This window comes from Scyliorhinus torazame, chromosome 13 (genome assembly GCF_047496885.1).
Source record: "Scyliorhinus torazame isolate Kashiwa2021f chromosome 13, sScyTor2.1, whole genome shotgun sequence".
Lineage (NCBI taxonomy): Eukaryota > Metazoa > Chordata > Chondrichthyes > Carcharhiniformes > Scyliorhinidae > Scyliorhinus > Scyliorhinus torazame.
Genome location: NC_092719.1, coordinates 224977473 through 225002607, shown reverse-complemented (window position 1 = coordinate 225002607; position 25135 = coordinate 224977473). Strand labels below are relative to the sequence as shown.

At 48.1% G+C, this 25135-nt stretch overlaps 1 protein-coding gene across 1 annotated transcript in view; it reads right to left on the bottom strand.

Moving 5' to 3' along the window:
- lamb2l (laminin, beta 2-like) overlaps positions 1-25135 on the bottom strand; it is a 334455-nt gene that overhangs the window by 159471 nt on the left and 149849 nt on the right. The window contains exons 7-11 of the mRNA XM_072473107.1: positions 24564-24627; positions 23201-23403; positions 22701-22821; positions 16131-16319; positions 210-389 (exon numbers count right to left, since the gene is read on the bottom strand). Coding sequence (XP_072329208.1) covers positions 210-389; positions 16131-16319; positions 22701-22821; positions 23201-23403; positions 24564-24627 — 757 coding nt within the window. The remainder of the gene's footprint in view (positions 1-209; positions 390-16130; positions 16320-22700; positions 22822-23200; positions 23404-24563; positions 24628-25135) is intronic.

Below are 25135 nucleotides of genomic sequence, written 5' to 3'. Positions count from 1 at the left end.
TTCTCCGACCCGGCCGGGGGGGGGGGGGGGGGGGGGGGGGGCGGAGAATCCCGCCCCTGGAGTCACATGTAGGCCAGACCGGGTAAGGACGGCAGATTTCTTTCCCTGAAGCACATTAGTGAACCAGATGGGTTTTTAGGACAATAGTTTCATGGTCACTCTATTGAGACGAGGGTTTGACTGTTTCCAACACAGTGAAGTGTACTTACCCTGACAGCCTTGTGCATTGTCCATGCTTAGACCATAGAAACCCTCCTTGCAGTGACCGCAGCGGGCACCCCACACATTCTCTTTGCAGCGGCATTGCCCCCCAATGATAGCAAAGTCCAGGTCCGTATCGCTGTCACAAATGCCACCCTCCAAGGAGCCAATGGGATCACAGTCACATGCTGCAGAAGACAGAGAGAGAGACATCCATTGGGTGACGCACAGCTGAGAGGAGGTTCTAACCTTTTGCAGGGATGGAATGCAGGTCACTGCTGATTAATGTCCTGAAACATAAACGTGCTCCCTGTATGACTGACATGAATAAATGATGGAAGAAAGTTTAAGGGGATCAGGGGAGATGTGGAGAAGGCAGGAGAATGGGGATGAGAAACTATCAGCCACGATCGAATGGCAGAGCGGACTCGATGGGCTGAATGGCCCAAATCTGCTCCAATATCTTATGGTCGAAAAGTTTGTTTTTTTTGTTACGGGGGGGGGGGGGGGTTATTGTTTGTAAGGGAGAAAAATTGTGTTAAAAACTTTAATAAATATATTTTAAAAAGAAAAGAAAAGTAGTGTTGGGATCCCAATCAAATAAATAAATATTCTTTATTATTGTCACAAGTAGGCTTACATTAGCACTGCAATGAAGTTACTGTGAAAAGCCCCTAGTCGCCACATTCCGGCGCCTGTTCGGGTACACAGACGGAGAATTCAGAATGTCCAATTCACCTAACAAGCACGTCTTTCGGGACTTGTGGGAGGAAACCGGAGCACCCGGAGGAAACCCACGCAGACACGGGGAGAACGTGCAGATTCCGCACAGACAGTAACCCAGCGGGGAATCGAACCTGGGACCCTGGAGCTGTGAAGCAACAGTGCTAACCCCTGTGCTACCCTGCCGCCCATCGGATCAGTGATGATCTCACAGAATGGCAGAGCCGGCTCGAGGGGCCGAATGGTTTACTTCTGCTGATAAGTATTCCCTTCTGATCTGAAATAAAATCACTGGATAACATTGGTTTCCAGATAAACATCGTCAAACCCCAATGAAGCCCTTACTTCTCAGCGTGTGTGTCAGGTTCTGAAGAATTAGGGAGAGGGCTTTAGAAGAAGGAGAATTATCTAATTAATATATTGAAAGTTCTGAAGGGATTGGACAGGGTACATAATGAGAAAACTTTACATCCGGCCGGGGAATCTTAAACACAGAGTCAAGACTGAGACACTTTGACACTCGGTGAATGTTTGAGAATTCTCTACCCCAGACATCTGCAGATGTTCCGACGCTGAGTATATTCAAGGTGGGGTAGATTTATGGATGCTAAGGGAGTCAAGGGATATGGGAAGCGGGCAGGAAAGTGGAGCTCACATCAAAGATCAGCCATGGTCATTCGGAATGACCTATTCCTATTGCTCACTTTGGGGCGGAGCAGGACTGGCTTTGAGCGTTGGCGACCGGTTTCCTTCCCAAGGGAATACCAAGCTGCAGAGCACAGGAGCAGCAAGTACTTTACAGAAGCAAATGATTTTTAACTCGCTCTTGCCTAGATCAGCATTTATCCCACATCCCTAATTGCCCCTTGAGAAGGTGGTGTTGAGCTGCCTTCTTGAACCGCTGCAGTCTATGTGGTGTAGATACATCCACTGTGCTGTTAGGGAGCGAGTTCCATGATTTTGACCCAGCGACAGTGAAGGAACGGCGATAGATTTCCCAGTCAGGGTGGTGACTGACTTGGAGGGGAACCTCTAGGTGGTGAGGTTCCAGGTATCTGCTGCCCTTGTCCTTCTTGGTGGTGGAAGTCACATGATGGTAAGGTGCAGTTGAGGAACATCACACATTTTACAGTAGCAGGAGTAGTCATTCAGCCTGTTGAATGTGTTGTGGCAGTTAGGTCAAGATTAAAAATATGCATTCTAGGGGAAGATAAGGTATCGCTCGAGAAGATTAAGGCAAAGTGGGAGGAAGAGTTGGGGGAGGATATTGAGGCGGGATCATGGTGTGAGGTGCTCTGGAGGGTGAATGCATCAACTTTGTGCGCGAGGTTGGGGCTGATACAGCTGAAGGTGGTGTATAGGGCGCACCTCACAAAGGCGAGGGTGAGCCAACTCTTTGAGGGGGTAGAGGATGTTTGTGAACGGTGTGGGGGGGGGGGGCACTAATCACATTCATGTGTTTTGGTCCTGCCCAAAACTGGAGGGGTATTGGAGGGAGGTCTTTAAGGTCATCTCAAAGGTGGTGCACATGAGACTCAAACCGAGTCCCCTAGAAGCCACATTCGGGGTATCGGATGGGCTGGGGTTGGAAGTGGGTACGGAGGCAGATGTTTTAGCCTTCGCCTCACTGATTGCCTGAAGGTGGGTCCTGTTGGGGTGGAGGTCCGCTTCTCTGCCCCGTGCCTCGGCGTGGCGGGGGGGACCTGCTGGAGTTCAGAACAGTCGAGAAAGTAAAGCTCGAGTTGAGGGGGAGGATCGAGGGTTCTACAACTCACGGGCCTTATTCATCATGCGTTTTCATGAACTGAATGACATCGAACATTAGGGGGGGGAAGCGGGAGGGTTTGGAATGTAGAAGTTATTGATGATTCTTTTTCACTGGTGTTTTGTATTTGAAATGTTGGGAGTTATTTGAGGGTGGGTGGGATGAGGGGATTGTTGGCTGGGAGTTTGCCAGTGGATTTGTTGTTATTGTTGATTATCTCTTGTTGTAAATTTTGATGAAAAAATGAAAAAGGAGAATAAAAATATATTTTTTTAAAGATTGAAAATTTGCTCGACCCAATTTACCCCCATTTGCTCCCAATTCTCTTTACTTTCCTCCCAGTTCCTGGTGGTTTGACTGAAATCAGTTCACAAACAATAAATGAACTGGGAACTTGTGTCTGTCTCACTGAAACACCAAGAACTATTCAGCTGAAAGAGTTCAGCCAACAGCATTCCCCGAATGATCCCAAATTCGTTGTACTGCAAAAAGTTCATACTCATAGAATCCCTCAGTGCAGAAGGAGACCATTCAGCCCATCAAGTCTGCACCAATCCTTCGAAAGGGCACTCTACCCATGTCTACTGCCACATCCACCTCGCCCTATACCCTTAACCTAACCTGCCCATCCCTGGACATTAAGGGGCAGTTTAACGTAGCCAATCCCTAACTTGCACATCTTTGGACTGTAGGAGGAAACTTGAGCCCCCGAAGGAAACCCACGCAGAGGAGAACGTGCAGACCCAGCAGTCGCTCAAGGCCAGAATTGAACCCGGATCTCTGGCACTGCTAGGCAGCAATGCTAACCACGGTGCCATCCCACATTAAAGTAATTAATTAAATTAAAACAAACATTAAACTCCAGTTGGTTAGAGACTGTACCAAATGCTCTAAGTTTTTTAACACTCCTAGCAAACTACTGGATTGCTGCACTGTCAGAGGGTCAGTACTGAGGGAGTGCCGCACTGTCAGAGGGTCAGTACTGAGGGAGTGCTGCACTGTCAGAGGGTCAGTACTGAGGGAGTGCCGCACTGTCAGAGGGTCAGTACTGAGGGAGTGCCGCACTGTCAGAGGGTCAGTACTGAGGGAGTACCGCACTGTCAGAGTGTCAATACTGAGGGAGTGCTGCACTGTCAGAGGGTCAGTACTGAGGGAGTGCTGCACTGTCAGAGGGTCAGTACTGAGGGAGCGCTGCACTGTCAGAGGGTCAGTACTGAGGGAGCGCTGCATTGTCAGAGGGTCAGTACTGAGGGAGCGCTGCACTGTCAGAGGGTCAGTACTGAGGGAGCGCTGCATTGTCAGAGGGTCAGTACTGAGGGAGTGCTGCACTGTCAGAGGGTCAGTACTGAGGTAGTGCTGCACTGTCAGAGGGTCAGTACTGAGGGAGTGCTGCACTGTCAGAGGGTCAGTACTGAGGGAGTGCTGCACTGTCAGAGGGTCAGTACTGAGGGAGTGCTGCACTGTCAGAGGGTCAGTACTGAGGGAGTACCGCACTGTCAGAGTGTCAATACTGAGGGAGTGCTGCACTGTCAGAGGGTCAGTACTGAGGTAGTGCTGCACTGTCAGAGGGTCAGTACTGAGGGAGTGCTGCACTGTCAGAGGGTCAGTACTGAGGGAGTACCGCACTGTCAGAGTGTCAATACTGAGGGAGTGCTGCACTGTCAGAGGGTCAGTACTGAGGGAGTGCTGCACTGTCAGAGGGTCAGTACTGAGGGAGTGCTGCACTGTCAGAGGGTCAGTACTGAGTGAGTGCTGCACTGTCAGAGTGTAAGTACTGAGGGAGTGCTGCATTGTCAGAGGGCCAGTACTGAGGGAGTGCTGCACTGTCAGAGGGTCAGTACTGAGGGAGCGCTGCACTGTCAGAAGGTCAGTACTGAGGGAGTGCTGCACTGTCAGAGGGTCAGTACCGAGGGAGTGCTGCACTGTCAGAGGGTCGGTACTGAGGGAGTGCTGCACTGTCAGAGGGTCAGCACTGAGGGAGTGCTGCACTGTCAGAGGGTCAGTACTGAGGTAGTGCTGCACTGTCAGAGGGTCAGTACTGAGGGAGTGCTGCACTGTCAGAGGGTCAGTACTGAGGTAGTGCTGCACTGTCAGAGGGTCAGTACTGAGGGAGTGCTGCACTGTAAGAGGGTCAGTGCTGAGGGAGTGCCGCACTGTCAGAGGGTCAGTACTGAGGGAGTGCTACACTGTCAGAGGGTCAGTACTGAGGGAGCGCCGCACTGTCAGAGGGTCAGTACTGACGGAGTGCTGCACTGTCAGAGGGTCAGTGCTGAGGGAGTGCTGCACTGTCAGAGGGTCAGTACTGAGCGAGTGCCGCACTGTCAGAGGGTCAGTATTGAGGGAGTGCTGCACTGTCAGACGGTCAGTACTGAGGGAGTGCTCCACTGTCAGAGGGTCAGTACTGAGGGAGTGCTGCACTGTCAGAGGGTCAGTACTGAGGGAGTGCCGCACTGTCAGAGGGTCAGTACTGAGGGAGTGCCGCACTGTCAGAGGGTCAGTACTGAGGGAGTGTCGCACTGTCAGAGGATCAGTACTGAGGGAGCGCTGCACGGTCAGAGGGTCACTGCTGAGGGAGTGTGTTATATTTTAAATAATGACTTATCTAAAATATACATTTTACCCTTGAATCCACCAATTGTCTTCTTGTTGAAAGATGAACTATTTAATGTGTAATAAAATAATAAACTGTGAGTCCTTTTACTCAATACTAAACTAACAATAAAGAATTAAAGTACAATACAGATAACTATATAACTATATACTATTATAACAAACTAGCTCGAACTTCTCTCACTCTAGCTAGTTCACTGTTCTGACATCATCTTGTCATCTGACTTAGAAAAGGTGGGAAACCAGTTCTTGTAGTATCTGACTGTGAGCCATCTAGTGTTGAAATGACTGTACATGTAATTCATTGATCATGTATATTGATATCTGAATATCACTGCATCCCCCTTTCTTTTTAACATTTTCTTTGAAATATGTGAAAAAATTTTTTACATAAGAAAGGCAGTGTAAACAGTATCCAGTAATCACTAGATTATTGAAAAAGTTCACCAATTCAGACGATCGGGTCTTCTTCTCCTTGTCGATCTTCTCAACTTCAAAGGTGATGAAGAATTTTCCAGTGTGTTGTGAATCAGTACATTGGATTGCAGTCTTCTCTCAAGCTGTTTGGAAACAGTCTGGTTCAAATCAAGATCTGGAAAAATGTTGACAGTATCTTTGACTTGAAGTAGATCTCTTTCTTCTTCGAATGGTTCCATCAGAAGTTTTGATCAGATCAGATCTTGGTAAGAATTGCCTAATTATGTGAGCTTTGTCAGACCAACCTCCTTCAGGAAGTCTGAATCGAACTATATCATCATCAGATAGAGTAGACAGTTCTTTCGAATGTTGATCAAAATATATTTTCTGACTCATTTTCTGTTGTTGCATTCTTTTAAAAAGATTTTGTTGTTCTTCATCAGGAAAGTGTAATTGACCATAAGACCATAAGACATAGGAGCGGAAGTAAGGCCATTCGGCCCATCGAGTCCACTCCACCATTCAATCATGGCTGATTTCAACTCCATTTACCCGCTCTCTCTCCATAGCCCTTAATTCCTCGAGAAATCAAGAATTTATCAACTTCTGTCTGAAAGACACTCAACGTCCCGGCCTCCACCGCCCTCTGTGGCAATGAATTCCACAGACCCACCACTCTCTGGCTGAATTGAGTGTCCTCAACACTCTGTTGTACAACATTTGAGATGGAGATGAGCCTGTTGATAGAGGAGATGTTCTGTAATTGAGTAAAACTAAGTAAAAATCAGAATCAGATTCTTTAGATTTGCTAAGTAGCTATTTCATGATGTGAACACCTTTCTCTGCTTTTCCATTCGATTGCGGAAAGCGTGGGCTTGAAGTAACACGTTGAAAGTTGTATTTCAATGAGAAATCGTGCCATTCATGACTTGAGACACAAGGGCCATTGTCAGACATTACGCTACTGGGAATACCATGTCTGGCAAGTATCTCCTTGCATGCCTTTATGACATTGTCGGATGTGATGTCGTTCAGTTTCACTAACTCAGGAAAATTGGAAAAATAGTCAATGACTACAAGATAGTCTTTTCCAAAAATGTGAAAAAGATCAGCACCAACCTTGATCCATGGTGATGTTACTAGATCCATGGTGATGTTACTAGATCCATGGTGATGTTACTAGATCCATGGTGATGTTACTAGATCCATGGTGATGTTACTAGATCATGTGGCTGCAGTGGTCCTTTGCATTGCTGACTTTGATGGGATCGACATGTTGAACACGACGATATCATGTTTGCAATATCATTGTTGATACCAGGCCAATAGATAAGACTGTCTGCCACGTCTTCTACATTTTTCAATGCCCAGATGACCCTCATGTAATCTCGACAGTATTTCAGAACGCATGCTTTGTGGAATTACAATGCGATCTTGTCTCAGCAGTATACCATCTACAATAGTCAGTTCTGACTGAATGGATTGATATTGCGGACAATTACCTTTGGGCCATCCTTCTTGAAGATGTTTCATAACTTTCATCAACATGGTATCTTTCTGTGTCTCAATGCACATTTGCTGAAATTTGACATCTGATACAGGTAGTAATTCTCTGAATAGCTGCAAATGTGAATCAACATCATTGATGGATTCTTCTTGGAGAATGTCAGTGTTGACTGACCTGGATAAAGTATCAGCTTCACCTGGTGTATACTTCAGTGTGAAATCGTATCTTCTCAATTTCATCATTAAACGTTGAAGTCTGGGAGTCATGTCATTTAAGTTTTGTTCTATGAATTGTACGAGTGGACGATGGTCAGTTTCCACTGTGAATTTGGGTAGACCATATATGTAGTCGTGGAATTTGGAAATCCCCGTGACTAACCCTCGACACCCTTTTTCGATTTGGATGTACCTACACGCAGTGTCAGTCATTGATCTTGACGCATAGGAAATAGGAACCCAATTGTCAAAACAGTCTTGTTGTGTAAAACAGCACCTGTGCCATTTTTATTTGCATCAGTTGAAACTTTGGTTGGTTTTGTCGGTTTTGTTTCAAATCAGTCCATTCTGCAGTATGTCTGTCAGTCCAGATGAATTCTGTGGTCTTTCTGATAATTGACGTGGAGCAGTTGTTCTCGAGGATAGATTTGAAATGAACTTTCCTAGAAAGTTGACAAATCCGAGAAAGCGTAAGACAGCCTTCTTATCTTTGGGCATTTGGATAGCTTGCACTTTGTCTTGATCTGATCTGGATACGGCCTTCAGCCGTAACGTCACCTCGGAATTTTAAAGGTGAGGCCGCAAACATGCACTTGGCCTTGTTTAACTTTAAACCATAGTTGTCAATTCTCTGGAAAACCTCCAGAAGACGCTTGATATGCTCTTCAGGCCTTGTTGACCAGACGATTATGTCGTCAACATAAACCCAAACTCCTTTTATGTTCTCGCTCATCTGTTCCATTGTTCTGTGAAAAATTTCAGAAGCAGATATGATACCAAAAGGGATCCTATTGAAACAGTACCTTCCCAAAGCTGTATCAAAAGTACAAAGAAGTTTGCTGGAGTCTTCTAACTGCATCTGCCAAAATCCTTCAGACGCATCAAAGCTTGGAAAATATTTTAGCATTTGCCATCCCAGCAGTTAAATCTTCTTTCTTTGGTATTGGATAATGCTCTCTCTTGATACTTTTATTGAGATCTGTTGGGTCCATGCAGGTTCTTATTTCACCTGTAGGTTTCTTTACATAGACTAGGGAGCTTACCCAGTCAGCAGGTTGAGTAACCTTAGAGATTATTCCTCGAGTGTGAAGTCTTGACAATTCAGCTTTCAGTCGATCTTTAAGTGGAGAAGGAACACGTCTAGGTGGATGGATCACTAATTTGGCATCCTTTTTCAGTTGGATTTTGTACTGAAAAGGTAACGTGCCCATAGCTTGAAAAACATTTGGCTATTGCTGGAAGAGTTGCTGAACATCATCATTGAGTGCACGTGATTGACAGGTATTCATGACGATTCTCTGTATGAGTTGCAAATCTTTGCATGCTTGTGCTCCAAGTAATGACGAACAAGTATCATTGGCAATCTTGAACCTTACTTGTTGTTGAATGTCTCTGTTTGTGACACTTAGGTAGCAGGATCCATGTGGAAAAAATGGGGTTGCCATTGTAATCACGCAATGAGCATTCTGGAGGAAACATTTCATAATGACTCTTGATCTTGGACAGGTCCTTGGAATTCAAAAGATTCGCCGAGGCACCGGTATCCAAGTTAAAAGTGATTGGAATTGTGTTAACATACACAGTAGTCATCCACTCGGTTCTTACTATGTTGACTTTTTGTTCTTCCGTTGCTTGAAGATTTTTCTCATACTCTCGATGAAGTAACTTCATTGTTTTAAGATGATCCTTGCTTGCTTGTAGATCATGCTTGATGGACAAATCAACTACACCAACGAAGAAGGTGAGAAAATATCGTCATCTTCCGTGAAATCTTCTTGATTGTTGATTTCTTCTGTTTTGTCCACAGCTCGTACTTTGTGATACGCTTTGTGTGCAGGAGGAATGTATGTAGCAGTTGATTGACATTGTGAAGAATAATGGGTGAGTTTCTGACATTTTAAACATTGTTTGCCAAAAGCTGGACAATTCCCCTTTAAGTGGGCGTTCCCACACCTGTGACACGTAATTACGTTGTCGTCATGACGTAATTGTGACGTATACGCATGCGTAGACTTCTTCTTGAATGTCTCGCATTTTGGTGCGTAGTGCGCATGTGCAGAGCTCGGAAATGCTTGCAGGGGATCGCTTCCGTTCCTTACAGATTTCTGCTTCGCTTGCGACATCATTTTAATTTTCTCTGCCTCGTGGTAGAGGTTCACGCTTTTTTCTTTTGGATAAAATGTTAGTTACTGGCGTCTGGTCTGTTCTGCTGTTATACATTTGTCAATCTCGATTTGTACAGTTAAATCATTTTGACGAATTAACGCATCTCTGACATTATCATCAAGTATACCATATATTATTTGATCTCTGACAAGTGAATCATGCAGATCTCCGTGGTTACACATTTTAGCTAAGAGCTTGAGATCTGTGATGAAATTATTCACAGGTTCAGCAGTTTTTTGAATTCTCCGGTGAAATTTCAGTTGTTCAAAAATCTTATTTGTCTGCATTTTACAATCTTCATCAAACTTAGTGATCACTTGATCAAAGTTGAATATTTTGATTGCTTGCTGTTCTGCTAGGGACAGAAATAACGCGATCCTTCGAGCTTCTGGCGCCGCACTTAAATCAGTAGCTTCTAGGTAAAGTTGAAATTTCTGCTTAAACAACTTCCAATTTAAATTACCAGTGGTCTTTAGATGTCTTGGTGCTTGAACTTGGTCCATTAATAGGTCGTTTGCGTCAAAGTTTTCAAAGTTGCGATGATTGCTAAGTCGAATAGTTGAATCAGTTTATTCTTTCTTCTTTCTTCTTTTCTATACTAAATCTTTGTTAGTCTTTCTAAAAAGATTTATAACTCACTGGTACCATGTTATATTTTAAATAATGACTTATCTAAAATATATATATTACTCTTGAATCCACCAGGATGATAAAATGACCAATAGTCTTCTTGTTGAAAGATGAACTATTTAATGAGTAATAAAATAATAAACAGTGAGTCCTTTTACTCAATACAAAACTAACAATAAAGAATTAAAGTACAATACAGATAACAAAGAACAAAGAACAAAGAAATGTACAGCACAGGAACAGGCCCTTCGGCCCTCCAAGCCCGTGCCGACCATGCTGCCCGACTAAACTACAATCTTCTACACTTCCTGGGTCCGTATCCCTCTATTCCCATCCTATTCATGTATTTGTCAAGATGCCCCTTAAATGTCACTATCGTCCCTGCTTCCACCACCTCCTCCGGTAGCGAGTTCCAGGCATCCACTACCCTCTGCGTAAAAAACTTGCCTCGTACATCTACTCTAAACCTTGCCCCTCTCACCTATGCCCCCTAGTAATTGACCCCTCTACCCTGGGGAAAAGCCTCTGACTATCCACTCTGTCTATGCCCCTCATAATTTTGTAGACCTCTATCAGGTCTCCCCTCAACCCCCTTCGTTCCAGTGAGAACAAACAGAGTTTATTCAACCGCTCCTCATAGCTAATGCCCTCCATACCAGGCAACATTCTGGTAAATCTCTTCTGCACCCTCTCTAAAGCCTCCACATCCTTCTGGTAGTGTGGCGACCAGAATTGAACACTATACTCCAAGTGTGGCCTAACTAAGGTTCTATACAGCTGCAACATGGCTTGCCAATTCTTATACTCAATGCCCCGGCCAATGAAGGCAAGCATGCCGTATGCCTTCTTGACTACCTTCTCCACCTGTGTTGCCCCTTTCAATGACCTGTGGACCTGTACTCCTAGATCTCTTTGACTTTCAATACTCTTGAGGGTTCGACCATTCACTGTGTATTCCCTACCTGCATTAGACCTTCCAAAATGCATTACCTCACATTTGTCCGGATTAAACTCCATCTGCCATCTCTCCGCCCAAGTCTCCAAACAATCTAAATCCTACTGTATCCTCTGACAGTCCTCATCGCTATCCGCAATTCCGCCAACCTTTGTGTCGTCTGCAAACTTACTAATCAGACCAGTTACATTTTCCTCCAAATCATTTATATATACTACAAAGAGCAAAGGTCCCAGCACTGATCCCTGTGGAACACCACTGGTCACAGCCCTCCAATTAGAAAAGCATCCTTCCATTGCTACTCTCTGCCTTCTATGACCTAGCCAGTTCTGTATCCACCTTGCCAGCTCACCCCTGATCCCGTGTGACTTCACCTTTTGTACTAGTCTACCATGAGGGACCTTGTCAAAGGCCTTTCTGAAGTCCATATAGACAACATCCACTGCCCTACCTGCATCAATCATCTTAGTGACCTCCTCGAAAAACTCTATCAAGTTAGTGAGACACGACCTCCCCTTCACAAAACCATGCTGCCTCTCTCTAATACGTCCATTTGCTTCCAAATGGGAGTAGACCCTGTCTCGAAGAATTCTCTCCAGTAATTTCCCTACCACTGAAGTAAGGCTCACCGGCCTGTAGTTCACTGGATTATCCTTGCTACCCTAACTATATAACTATATACTATTATAACACACTAGTTCTAACTTCTCTCACTCTAGCTATTATATGTCTTGCTTGCTGCTCACTGTTCTGAATCATATCATGTCATCTGACTTAGAAAAGGCGGGAAACCAGTTTTTATAGTATCTGACTGTGAGCCATCTAGTGTTGAAATGACTGTACTACATTTGCATACATTGATCATGTATATTGTTATCTGAGTATCACTACAGTGCTGCACTGTCAGAGGGTCAGTACCGAGGGAGTGCCACACTGTCAGAGGGTCAGTACTGAGGGAGTGCCGCACTGTCAGAGGGTCAGTACTGAGGGAGTGCTGCACTGTCAGAGGGTCAGTACTGAGGGAGTGCCGCACTGTCAGAGGGTCAGTACTGAGGGAGTGCTGCACTGTCAGAGGGTCAGTACTGAGGGAGTGCTGCACTGTCAGAGGGTCAGCACTGAGGGAGTGCCGCACTGTCAGAGGGTCAGTACTGAGGGAGTGCTGCACTGTCAGAGAGTCAGTACTGAGGGAGTGCTGCACTGTCAGAGGGTCAGCGCTGAGGGAGTGCCGCACTGTCAGAGGGTCAGTGCTGAGGGAGTGCTGCACTGTCAGAGGGTCAGTACTGACGGATTGCTGCACTGTCAGAGGGTCAGTACTGAGGGAGTGCTGCAATGTCAGAGGGTCAGTACTGAGGAAGTACTGCACTGTCAGAGGGTCCGTACTGAGGGAGTGCTGCATTGTCAGAGGGTCAGTACTGAGGGAGTGCTCCACTGTCAGAGGGTCAGTACTGAGGGAGTGCCGCACTGTCAGAGGGTCAGTACTGAGGGATTGCTGCACTGTCAGAGGGTCAGTACTGAGGGAGTGCTGCACTGTCAGAGGGTCAGTACTGAGGGAGTGCTGCACTGTCAGAGGGTCAGGACTGAGGGAGTGCCGCACTGTGAGGGTCAGTACTGAGGGAGTGCCGCACTGTGAGGGTCAGTACTGAGGGAGTCTGTCAGAGGGTCAGTACTGAGGGAGTGCCGCACTGTCAGAGGGTCAGTACTGAGGGAGTGCCGCACTGTCAGAGGGGCAGTACTGAGGGAGTGCCGCACTATCAGAGGGTCAGTACTGACTGCACTGTCAGGGGGTCAGTACTGAGGGAGCGCTGCACTGTCAGAGGGTCAGTACTGAGGGAGTGCTGCACTGTCAGAGGGTCAGTACTGAGGGAGTGCCACACTGTCAGAGGGTCAGTACTGAGGGAGTGCTGCACTGTCAGAGGGTCAGTACTGAGGGAGTGCTGCACTGTCAGAGGGTCAGTACTGAGGGAGTGCCGCACTGTCAGAGGGTCAGTGCTGAGGGAGTGCCGCACTGTCAGAGGGTCAGTACTGAGGGTGTGCTGCACTGTGAGGGTCAGTACTGAGGGAGTGCTGCACTGTCAGAGGGTCAGTACTGAGGGAGTGCTGCACTGTCAGAGGGTCAGTACTAAGGGAGTGCCGCACTGTCAGAGGGTCAGTACTGAGGGAGTGCCGCACTGTCAGAGGGTCAGTACTGAGGGAGTGCCGCACTGTCAGAGGGTCAGTACTGAGGGAGTGCTGCACTGTCAGAGGGTCAGTGCTGAGGGAGTGCCGCACTGTCAGAGGGTCAGTACTGAGGGAGAACTACACTGTCAGAGGGTCAGTACTGAGGGAGTGCCGCACTGTCAGAGGGTCAGTACTGAGGGAGTGTCGCACTGTCAGAGGGTCAGTACTGAGGGAGTGCCGCACTGCCAGAGGGTCAGTACTGAGGGAGTGCCGCACTGTCAGAGGGTCAGTACTGAGGGAGTGCCGCACTGTCAGAGGGTCAGTGCTGAGGGAGCGCCGCACTATCAGAGGGTCAGTACTGAGGGAGTGCTGCACTGTCACTGGGTCAGTACTGAGGGAGTGCTGCACTGTCAGAGGGTCAGTACTGTGGGAGTGCTGCACTGTCAGAGGGTCAGTACTGAGGGAGTGCTGCACTGCCAGAGGGTCAGTACTGAGGGAGTGCCGCACTGCCAGAGGGTCAGTACTGAGGGAGTGCCGCACTGTCAGAGGGTCAGTACTGAGGGAGTGCCGCACTGTCAGAGGGTCAGTACTGAGGGAGTGCCGCACTGCCAGAGGATCAGTACTGAGGGAGTGCTGCACTGTCAGAGAGTCAGTATTGAGGGAGTGCCGCACTGTCAGAGGGTCAGTGCTGAGGGAGCGCCGCACTATCAGAGGGTCAGTACTGAGGGAGTGCTGCACTGTCAGAGGGTCAGTACTGAGGGAGTGCCGCACTGCCAGAGGGTCAGTACTGAGGGAGTGCCGCACTGTCAGAGGGTCAGTACTGAGGGAGTGCCGCACTGCCAGAGGGTCAGTACTGAGGGAGTGCCGCACTGTCAGAGAGTCAGTATTGAGGGAGTGCCGCACTGTCAGAGGGTCAGTGCTGAGGGAGCGCCGCACTATCAGAGGGTCAGTACTGAGGGAGTGCTGCACTGTCAGAGGGTCAGTACTGAGGGAGTGCTGCACTGTCAGAGGGTCAGTACTGAGGGAGTGCCGCACTGCCAGAGGGTCAGTACTGAGGGAGTGCCGCACTGTCAGAGGGTCAGTACTGAGGGAGTGCCGCACTGTCAGAGGGTCAGTGCTGAGGGAGCGCCGCACTATCAGAGGGTCAGTACTGAGGGAGTGCTGCACTGTCAGAGGGTCAGTACTGAGGGAGTGCCGCACTGTCAGAGGGTCAGTGCTGAGGGAGCGCCGCACTATCAGAGGGTCAGTACTGAGGGAGTGCCGCACTGTCAGAGGGTCAGTGCTGAGGGAGTGCTGCACTGTCAGAGGGTCAGTACTGAGGGAGTGCTGCACTGTCAGAGGGTCAGTACTGAGGGAGTGCAGCACTGTCAGAGGGTCAGTACTGAGGGAGTGCCGCACTGTCAGAGGGTCAGTACTGAGGGAGTGCCGCACTGTCAGAGGGTCAGTGCTGAGGGAGTGCTGCACTGTCAGAGGGTCAGTACTGAGGGAGTGCTGCACTGTCAGAGGGTCAGTACTGAGGGAGAACTACACTGTCAGAGGGTCAGTACTGAGGGAGTGCCGCACTGTCAGAGGGTCAGTACTGAGGGAGTGCTGCACTGTCAGAGAGTCAGTACTGAGGGAGTGCCGCACTGTCAGAGGGTCAGTATTGAGGGAGTGCCGCACTGTCAGAGGGTCAGTACTGAGGGAGAACTACACTGTCAGAGGGTCAGTACTGAGGGAGTGCTGCACTGTCAGAGGGTCAGTGCTGAGGGAGTGCTGCACTGTCAGAGGGTCAGTACTGAGGGAGTGCCGCACTGTCAGAGGGTCAGTGCTGAGGGAGCGCCGCACTATCAGAGGGTCAGTACTGAGGGAGTGCTGCACTGTCAGAGGGTCAGTACTGAGGGAGTGCCGCACTGTCAGAGGGTCAGTGCTGAGGGAGCGCCGCACTATCAGAGGGTCAGTACTGAGGGAGTGCCGCACTGTCAGAGGGTCAGTGCTGAGGGAGTGCTGCACTGTCAGAGGGTCAGTACTGAGGGAGTGCTGCACTGTCAGAGGGTCAGTACTGAGGGAGTGCAGCACTGTCAGAGGGTCAGTACTGAGGGAGTGCCGCACTGTCAGAGGGTCAGTACTGAGGGAGTGCCGCACTGTCAGAGGGTCAGTGCTGAGGGAGTGCTGCACTGTCAGAGGGTCAGTACTGAGGGAGTGCTGCACTGTCAGAGGGTCAGTACTGAGGGAGTGCCGCACTGTCAGAGGGTCAGTATTGAGGGAGTGCCGCACTGTCAGAGGGTCAGTACTGAGGGAGAACTACACTGTCAGAGGGTCAGTACTGAGGGAGTGCTGCACTGTCAGAGGGTCAGTACTGAGGGAGTGCTGCACTGTCAGAGCGTCAGTACTCAGGGAGTGCTGCACTGTCAGAGGGTCAGTACTGAGGGAGTGCTGCACTGTCAGAGGGTCAGTACTGAGAGAGTGCTGCACTGTCAGAGGGTCAGCACTGAGGGAGTGCCGCACTGTCAGAGAGTCAGTACTGAGGGAGTGCTGCACTGTCAGAGGGTCAGTACTGAGGGAGAGCCGCACTGTCAGAGGGTCAGTACTGAGGGAGTGCCGCACTGTCAGAGGGTCAGTACTGAGGGAGTGCCGCACTGTCAGAGGGTCAGTACTGAGGGAGTGCCGCACTGTCAGAGGGTCAGTACTGAGGGAGAGCCGCACTGTCAGCGGGTCAGTACTGAGGGAGTGCCGCACTGTCAGAGGGTCAGTACTGAGGGAGTGCCGCACTATCACAGGAGCCATCTTTCAGACAAGACTTACGGATGCAGGCGTTCTCGGAGCGGATGTCTGCGTTGGGATTCCGGTAATAAAAGGGTTTACACAGCTCACAGTTCCTGCCCATCGTGTTGTGTTGACAGTCTTCACACACCCCCCCACTCAGGTTGCCCGTGGCTACGAATACAGCCATGTCAAAATGGCAGCTGGTTGCGTGGTTGTTACAGTTGCACTCTGAGGGAGAAACCAACAGGCAGAATGTTGAACAGCACTTACAATCAAAGTGGTACAATTTCAAACCAGATGCAGGAATAGTGTTTGAAGGTGACAGGAAAGCTGTGAGGGCTGATCTAACAGCAGATGGCACAGCAGAGTTATTAATACATGAACATAAAGTAGAGGAACAATAGCATGTTAGTTCATGAAAAACCCTTTGTAAAATGTCGGTTCTGCCTCAGCGGGAGTATTGCATTTCCTGGCACCTCGTATCTGGACAGGATACAAAGGAGATTTCTTAGAAAGGGATCAGGAAAGAGAGACTTGGGTTAGTGTGACTGGGGAAACTGGGATCGTCTTCCTTCGAGTGGAGGAGATTCGGAGATTTGACCGAGGTGTTCAGACACAGGAAGAGTTTTGAGGAAAGAGAGAGTGACAGGCTGAGCACACAGATGGAAGATAATCCAGAGAAGTAGATGAGGATCATTTAGTCGATTTAGCGAGTGGTGATCGGGGTAGGCACTGCCTGAAGAGGCCGTGGCAGATTGGACGATTTGAGGAATAGTTGGAATGGAGAGACAGTTGCTGGGCGTCAGGAGAAGTATCAGAGGGCCTGATTGGATCACTCTTCCACAGAACCAGCATGGATATGGTGGGCTGAATGGTCTCTTTCTGTGCGGTGGAGCGGGAATGTTTTTGATATTCTCGGGAGATGGATTTGGCCATACGTTTGCCTCTTGGATAAATTTGTTATATAATGCCCGACTGCCAGCGTTCCCAGGAACACTTTCCACCAACGTTACTGCCCCTTAAATAATAATAAGAATATTTATTGTCACAAGTAGGCTTACATTAACACTGCAATGAAGTTACTGTGAAAAGCCCCGAATCGCCACTTTCCGGCGCATGTTCGGGTACACCGAGGGAGAATTCAGAATGTCCGATTCACCTAACAGCACGTCTTTCGGGACTTCTGGGAGGAAACCGGAGCCCCCGGAGAAAACCCACGCAGACACGGGGAGAACGTGCAGACTCCACACAGACAGTGACCCAACGGGGAATCGAACCTGGGACCCTGGAGCTGTGAAGCAACAGTGCTAACCCCTGTGCTACCCTGCCGCCCATCGGATCAGCGATGATCTCACAGAATGGCAGAGCAGGCTCGAGGGGCCGAATGGTTTACTTCTGCTGATAAGTATTTCCTTCTGATCTGAAATAAAATCACTGGATAACATTGGTTTCCAGATAAACATCGTCAAACCCCAATGAAGCCCTTACTTCTCAGCGTGTGTGTCAGGTTCTGAAGAATTAGGGAGAGGGCTTTCGAAGAAGGAGAATTATCTAATTAATATATTGAAAGTTCTGAAGGGATTGGACAGGGTACATAATGAGAAAACTTTACATCCGGCCGGGGAATCTTAAACACAGAGTCAAGACTGAGACACTTTGACACTCGGTGAATGTTTGAGAATTCTCTACCCCAGACATCTGCAGATGTTCCGACGCTGAGTATATTCAAGGTGGGGTAGATTTATGGATGCTAAGGGAGTCAATGCATATGGGCAGCGGACAACTCCCTCCACACACGGCACAATGAAGATGCTGAATACCTTTGGGCCGTTCTCTGGTTCTAAATGAAATCTCAACAAGAGTGAAGGTTTCCTGGTTAACTGCCTGGGAGGCGAGCCCAGTTGGGTTCGTTCCCTTTCCGCCTCTCTAACATGGGTTTGCTCTTGGGGGTCAGGGTGGCCACATATCCCAAGTCAAATTCCTCAAGCCTGATGGACAGTGTCAAACCCGACCTGCATTGGTGGAACAACCCTCCTGTCCTTGGTGGGTAGGATTCAAACAATTAAAACTAACGTAAGCCTGACGTTTTTCTTTTTCTTTTACTGTCCCCCCATTTCTTAAGGTTAACAAATTGATGAAGCGAGGTTGGCTAGGCTTGGGCTGTTTTCTAATCCGTGTCTGGCAACTCACCCACTTCAGCTTCAAATGTGACAGACTTAACCAGGTTTATCGAATGGTAACAGTACAGAAGGAGGCCATTCAGCCCACTGCAGCTGTGCCAGTTCACAGTACAACTCCCAACTGCGCCAGATCGTTAGACAACGGAATGCAGAGCACAGAAAGAGGCCATTTGATTCAACTGGTCAACACTGGTGATCGTGCTCCACACGAGGCTCCCCCCACTCCTCATTGTCCCATCCTATTGATTTACTCCTCTATTATTCCTTTCTTTCCCATCAAGGGAGTGATGATTCATTGGGCAGCTTTGCGGCGTCACCAAAACGCTGTTGTTTTACAAAGCTGTTGATGGAGCTGAGGTTTGCAGGGAGCGAAACACCAATCGCACATGCTCCTGACAGGATATGAACCAATGGCTGCCTCTGTTTGTGCACTCCGCAAACCAACTGTTTTGTGACAGTCCCAGAGCGGTCAATGGTGTAGCTGTTTAACTCGTTTCTGCTTAAGGCTGTAAAGTATTATTGCTTCAAGTAACAGATGCTGAGGCCAGTTAAAGGCAGATTAATGTTCCAGTGAAACAAGCAGATACGTAAATCTCTAGCTTCAGAATAAAGTCACACGTCCACAGCACAGAACAGGCCCTTCGGCCCATCCCCTCTGGACCGGTCAAACACGACCACCTAACTATTCTAATCCCATTTCCCAGCACTCGGCCCATAGCCGTGTCCGCCCTGGGATCGCAAGCGCACCTCTAAATACTTCCTAAATGTTCTGAGGGTCTCTGCCTCCACCCCCTTTCAGGCAGCGAGTTCCAGACTCCCACCCCTCTCTGGGTGAAAAGGTTTTCCCTCACATCCCCTCGAAACCTCCTGTCCCCTTACCTTAAATCTCTGCCCCCTGGTCACTGATCCCTCCCCCAAGGGAAACGTTCCTTCCTGTCAACTCTATCTGTGCCCCTCATAATTTTATACATCTCAATCCTGTCCCCCCTCAGCCTCCTCTGCTCCAAGGAAAACAGTCCCAAGTCGATCCAATCTCTCTTCATAACTAAAACTCTCCAGCCCGGGCAGCAACCTGGTAAATCTCCTCTGCCCCCTTTCCAGTGGCTATCACATCCCTCCTTGGCTTCCTTCTGCACTGTAGGGATTCTATAATAAAGGTAAAATCTAGGGAATACCATATTGCAAAGACTCGTGGTAAGATGGAGGATTGGGAGAACTTTAAGGTTCAGCAAAAGGCTACTAAAAATATAATCAAAAGAGCCAAGATAAACTATGACAGGAAACTAGCAGAAAACATAAACACTGGTTTAGCACAGGGCTAAATCGCTGGCTTTTAAAGCAGACCAAGGCAGGACGGCAGCACGGTTCAATTCCCGTACCAGCCTCCCCGAACAGGCGCCAGAATGTAGCGACTAGGGGCTTTTCACTTAATTGAAGCCTGCTTGTGACAATAAGCGATTTTCATTTTTTCATTTCAAAAGCTTCTATAAGTATATAAAGAGGAAGAAAATATTTAAAGTAAATTTTGGCCTTTTAGAGGACGATACTGGTGAGGTAATAATGGGGAACACAGAGATGGCGGAGGCACTGAACCAATATTTTGCCTCTGTCTTCAGCTAGAGGATAAAAAGTGCAGTTAGTGCCGAGGAACTTGGTACAATAACCATCACCAGCGAGACGGTATCGAATAAACTGATGGGATTAAAGGCAGATAAGTCTCCGGGACCCGATGGCCTGCATCCTAGGGTATTAAAGGAGGTGACAGCAGAGATAGTGGATGGATTGGTTCTGATATTTCAGAATTCCTTGGATTCTGGAAAGGTTCCGGTGGATTGGAAACACGCTAATGTGACGCCCCATTCAAAAAGGGAGAGGCAGAAAGTAGGAAACTATAGGCTGGTTAGCTTGACCTCTGTGGTGGGGATGTTGCTGGAATCAATCATTAAGGAGGAGATGACTAAACATTTGGAAAGACAACGTGGAGTTCTTTGTGTTGCTTAATTCAGGACGGTTGGCGCAGTGTTCACAAAGACCACAGCTTGAACTTGAACAAAGCTATAAATTTATTAACACTACTAAACTGGATTCGACATGTACTCCTAAAGAATACACAGTTGATAATTAACGTATAATCTACACTCACGTTCAACTAATCTCTACACTATTATAAACTATGATCTGCTCTTACTCACACTATCTTTCCTTCAGTCTGTGTGATCTAGACACTTCATTAACCCTTGCAGTTCTCACATTTATGATAATACCACAGACACCGCTCAATCCACCGTTGTCAGCAAGGTTTCATGAAGGGTAAGTCATGCTTGATAAACTTGCTGGAGTTCTTTGAGGCAGTAACCAGCAAAGTGGATAATGGGGGACCTGTGGATGTGGTATATATAGACAAAGAAAAGTACAGCACAGGAACAGGCCCTTCGGCCCTCCAAGCCTGCGCCGACCATGCTGCCTGTCTAATCTAAAACCTTCTACACTTCCAGCCCCTATCCCTATATTCCCATCCTATTCAGCTATTTGTCAAGTCGCCCCTGAAACATCGCTATCATAGACTTCCAGAAGGTGTTTATTAATAGGGTGCTACATAAAAAACGGAGTTAGAAGTTAAGAACGCAGGGGATTGGGGTAGAGTACTAGAGTGGATTGAGGATTGGCTGGCTGACAGAAAGCAGAGGGTCGGGGTAAATGGGTCCTTCTCTGGCTGGTGAACTGTAACTAGTGGGGGTGCCGCAGGGGTCAGTCCTCGGACCTCAACTGTTTACAATCTATAGAAATGATCTGCAAGCAGGGACAGAGTGTACCATAGCAAACATTGCAGGTGATGCTAAAATAGATGGGAAAGCGGGCAGTGAAGAAGTGTTGTTGCAATTGTACAGGGTGTTGGTGAGACCACATCTGGAGTATTGTGCCCAGTTTTGGTCTCCTTATTTGAGGAAGGATGTGGGACATTGGAGGCAGTTCAGAGGAGGTTCACCAGATTGATCCTGGGGATGAAAGGGTTGACGTACGAGGAGAGATTAAACAGTCTGGGATTATACTCGCTGGAGTTTAGAAGGACGAGAGGGGATCTGATCGAGGTGTATGAAATACTAAAAGGGATTGATAAAGTAAATATAGACCAAATGTTCCCCCTTGTGGGGAAATCTAGAACGAGAGGTCACAGATATAGGTTGGGAGGCGATGGATTCAGAACTGAGATGAGGAGGAACTACTTCTCGCAGAGGGTGGTGAATTTGTGGAACTCGCTACCCCACAGTGCGCGGGAGTCTGAATCATTAAATGGTTTCAAAAGGGAGATGGATATATTTCTGATTTTAAAACGGGTTAAAGGGATTTGGGGAACAGGTGGGGAGGTGGATGTGAGACCAGGAGGAGATCAGCCAGGATCTGATTGGATGGTGGAGCAGGGTCGAAGGGCTGATTGCCGACTTCTGCCCCTAGTTCCTATATTCCTATGCACGATATCCAGGCAGCTTGCATGACCTATACATCCCGGGCACACTGAGATTCCCAGAACTTTTAGGTGCTCCCTTGGGCAAGGGGTTGGCTCGTGGGTAACAAGGCCTACCCACTGAGGTCATAGCTAATGTCACCTATGCGGAGACCCCAGACGGCCGCAGCAAGGCCAGCCATCTTCTTGGCTGGAATGAGTGTCTGGGGTGAGTGGAGCGCTTAAACGCTGCTCCCAACCCCAGCAATCACACTCTTGGAGAATTGGGACTCAGGTGGGGTGCACATTGGTAAGGTGCTGGCCCATTTGCATGGGTGGAATCGCACATCCACAGCACCCCTAGTGGCAGCGTGAAAATGTTCCGATTCTCCGCTGGCGTGAGCACTTAGTTTCTGAACCAGCAAATCCCATCCAGTATCTCCCACAATGCTGCACTCCCTCATTGATGCACCAAGAGTGTTGGCCTGGATTATACACTCAAAGCTCTGGCATGAGATTTGAACCCACACCCTTCTAACACAGAACGAAACAGCACGGAATTGTTTTTAAAAAACATAGCAGTAACGAGAAGGGGCGTCCAGCGGGTTCACAGGGAGATGTTTATTAGTTTTACAGCGGCACATACACAGGCCCGATTACACATTGCTGGGTACTTGCTCTCAGCTATGGCAGAGGCAGGCCGATTATACAAATATGGTTAAATCCCAGTCCAATCAGCACAAGGGAACACTCGTCCACAGCTGGACAAACAGCCTGCTACACACTTTCGACCCAATTCCTGCCCAACATCTGTCTCTTTATATAATAAAGATTCCAGAGAGAGAGATAGAGCGAGAGGGGAGCGAGAGGGGGCTGGGGAATCAGGAGTTTAAAAACACAACAATGTCAGGTGGAGGTGTAAAGATAAGAAACTCAGCGAGGCAACAACCTCCCGAGGAGAAGGAGGGAATTGCAAATCAGCCAAACCTTTACAGGTGTGTGGGTTATCCACCTCCGCTGGTCTCCATGGCAACTCATGGTAGAAGTTCTTGCACTGCTCGCAGTTTAACCCTTTAGTGTTGTGTTTACAGGTACACCTTCCGTGAATCTGGGCAAGAATGTGGGGAGAAACCAGCTGAGATGTTAGAAAGGATTAAATGTGAGGAGGAGCTGTGATCTTCAGTGAAGGATATGGTCACAACCTTCCAGACTATGATTCACCTGAATTTGGTAACAAAGTGGAATTGTATGTCCCGCTTCCACAGAAACGTAAACATTAAGACATTTTCCTGTTGTTCTCTGAACTGTTGTGATGGGGCCTTTAGTGTTTACTGACTATACCAGTCAGGACCTGGAAGGACCAGGCAGAATTAAACACGTCTCAAACTGTGACACTTACAGCGTTCGCTCACTCTCCTCACTCAATCCACAGCATAGAGAACTGGTGGAGAATTTACACATATCTACCATTTCTACACGAGGCTTACCATTCCCAGAACTCCTCCTTGTATCCCCGCCACAGGAGAACATTCGGAGGCATGTCCATAACAGAAGCAGCTGCCACGGACCACCAACTCATACACAGCGTAATAATACTTCTGTAGGACCTCCATTCGCCTGTCCAATAGGTTATCTCCAAGGGTATGCAGTTTGGTGAAGTGTATTTTTAAATTAGTGATTCTCAGGAGATCTAGAGGCAATAAAATCGCAAAGGGGTGACACAACAGGATGTACAATCATGTGTCAAGGTGAAACGAGCATCATTCACTCAGCAAGCCATGTCTGGAAACACTTCAACTTCTTTGCTGTGACCTCTGGGGCAATGTCTCCCCCCTCCAGCCCCAGACCTAACAGAAATTGCCCAGCTGGGTTCAGACAACAGAAGGAGCTGTTGTGATGTGGAATGCACTGACTGGAAGGGCAGTAGGAGCCTAACAGCACAGTGGGTGTACCTACACCACATAGACTGCAGCAGCTCAAGAAGGCAGCTCTCCACCACCTTCTCAAGGGCAATTAGGGAAGGGCAACAAATGCTGGACTTGTCAGCGACACACACATCCCGCAAATGAATTTTGAAAGAATTTGGGGGAATACAAGGAAATATTTACAGGGTTAGGAGAGTGGGACTAATTGAATTGTACTTTCATGCAAGGTGGGCCTCTTTCCGTGCAGTATGACTCTCCAGTCCAGTGCACTCTCTGGGCTAAATTTGATGCCAGAGGCTGGAAAGCCGGGGGCATCTCCGCCATGGACATTCTCAGAAACCCTGGTGTGATTCAGTGCCCATCAGGCAAATAGCTGCCTGCCATTGGGGCTCCTGTAAGGCAGAGATCTCTTCCCCCAGGCCAATCGGAGAGCCAACAGCGCTTCAGTACAACAGCGCCACCAGGAGTGGTGGCCACTGCTGCTACTGCAGGAGACCCAGGCCAGCAACATGGAAGAGGCCCTGGAACTAAAGAAAGCAGGACAGGTCGCTCTGTTAGGGGTGTTTGTGCTGAGGACGGTGGGGGGGGGGGGGGGGGGGGGGGGGGCAGGCTTGCTATCAGGCAGGACCTTCTGAGGGTCAAAGGGAACCAGATCAAGAGGCTGCAGGTGCCCTGAAGCTCCAGGGAGGCTGCCACCTTACACTGAGCAGACTCCCCATGTGGACAAAGGGCCAGTCCCCTCTCCAACGACACTAACATTCGCAATACATTCTCTTTGTGCAAAAGCTGATTTACAAGATGCTGAAACAAAATTCTGAATCTAAAACTGCGCCAGGAGCTGATGGAAAACCAACAACTTTAAATCAGCTTTGAAAATCAAACAACAGCAACACAGATAGAAACATGGAATGCTGCATTCTCTCACCTTGGATGTCCAGGCTATAGGGATCGCTGACTTTGATGGCAGGATCCAGCACTTTATAAATGACCTGGAGGAAGGATTCATGTGATTTATTAGCTGACATTTTTCTCTGAAATTTCTCTCTATTCTAATGGCAAATGAAACATATTCTGAAGTGTTTCTGATTCTCTATGGGCGGCTCGGTAGCACAGTGGCTAGCACTGTTGCTTCACAGCTCCAGGGCCCTGGGTTCGATTCCCGGCTTGGGTCACTGTCTGTGCGGAGTCTGCATGTTCTCCCCGTGTCTGCGTGGGTTTCCTCCGGGTGCTCCGGTTTCCTCCCACAAGTCCCGAAAGATGTGCTGTTAGGTGAATTGGACATTCTGAATTCTCCCTCTGTGTACCGAACAGGCGCTGGAATGTGGCGACTAGGGGCTTTTCACTGTAACTTCATTGCAGTGTTAATGTAAGCCTACTTGTGATAATAAAGATTATTAATTAAAATACATGAAAAAATCCCAAAATCTTTACACCATGCAGTATTTGTGAAATGTAGCCTCTGCTCAATGTGTCAAATGGACTAGCATGTTTCAAACT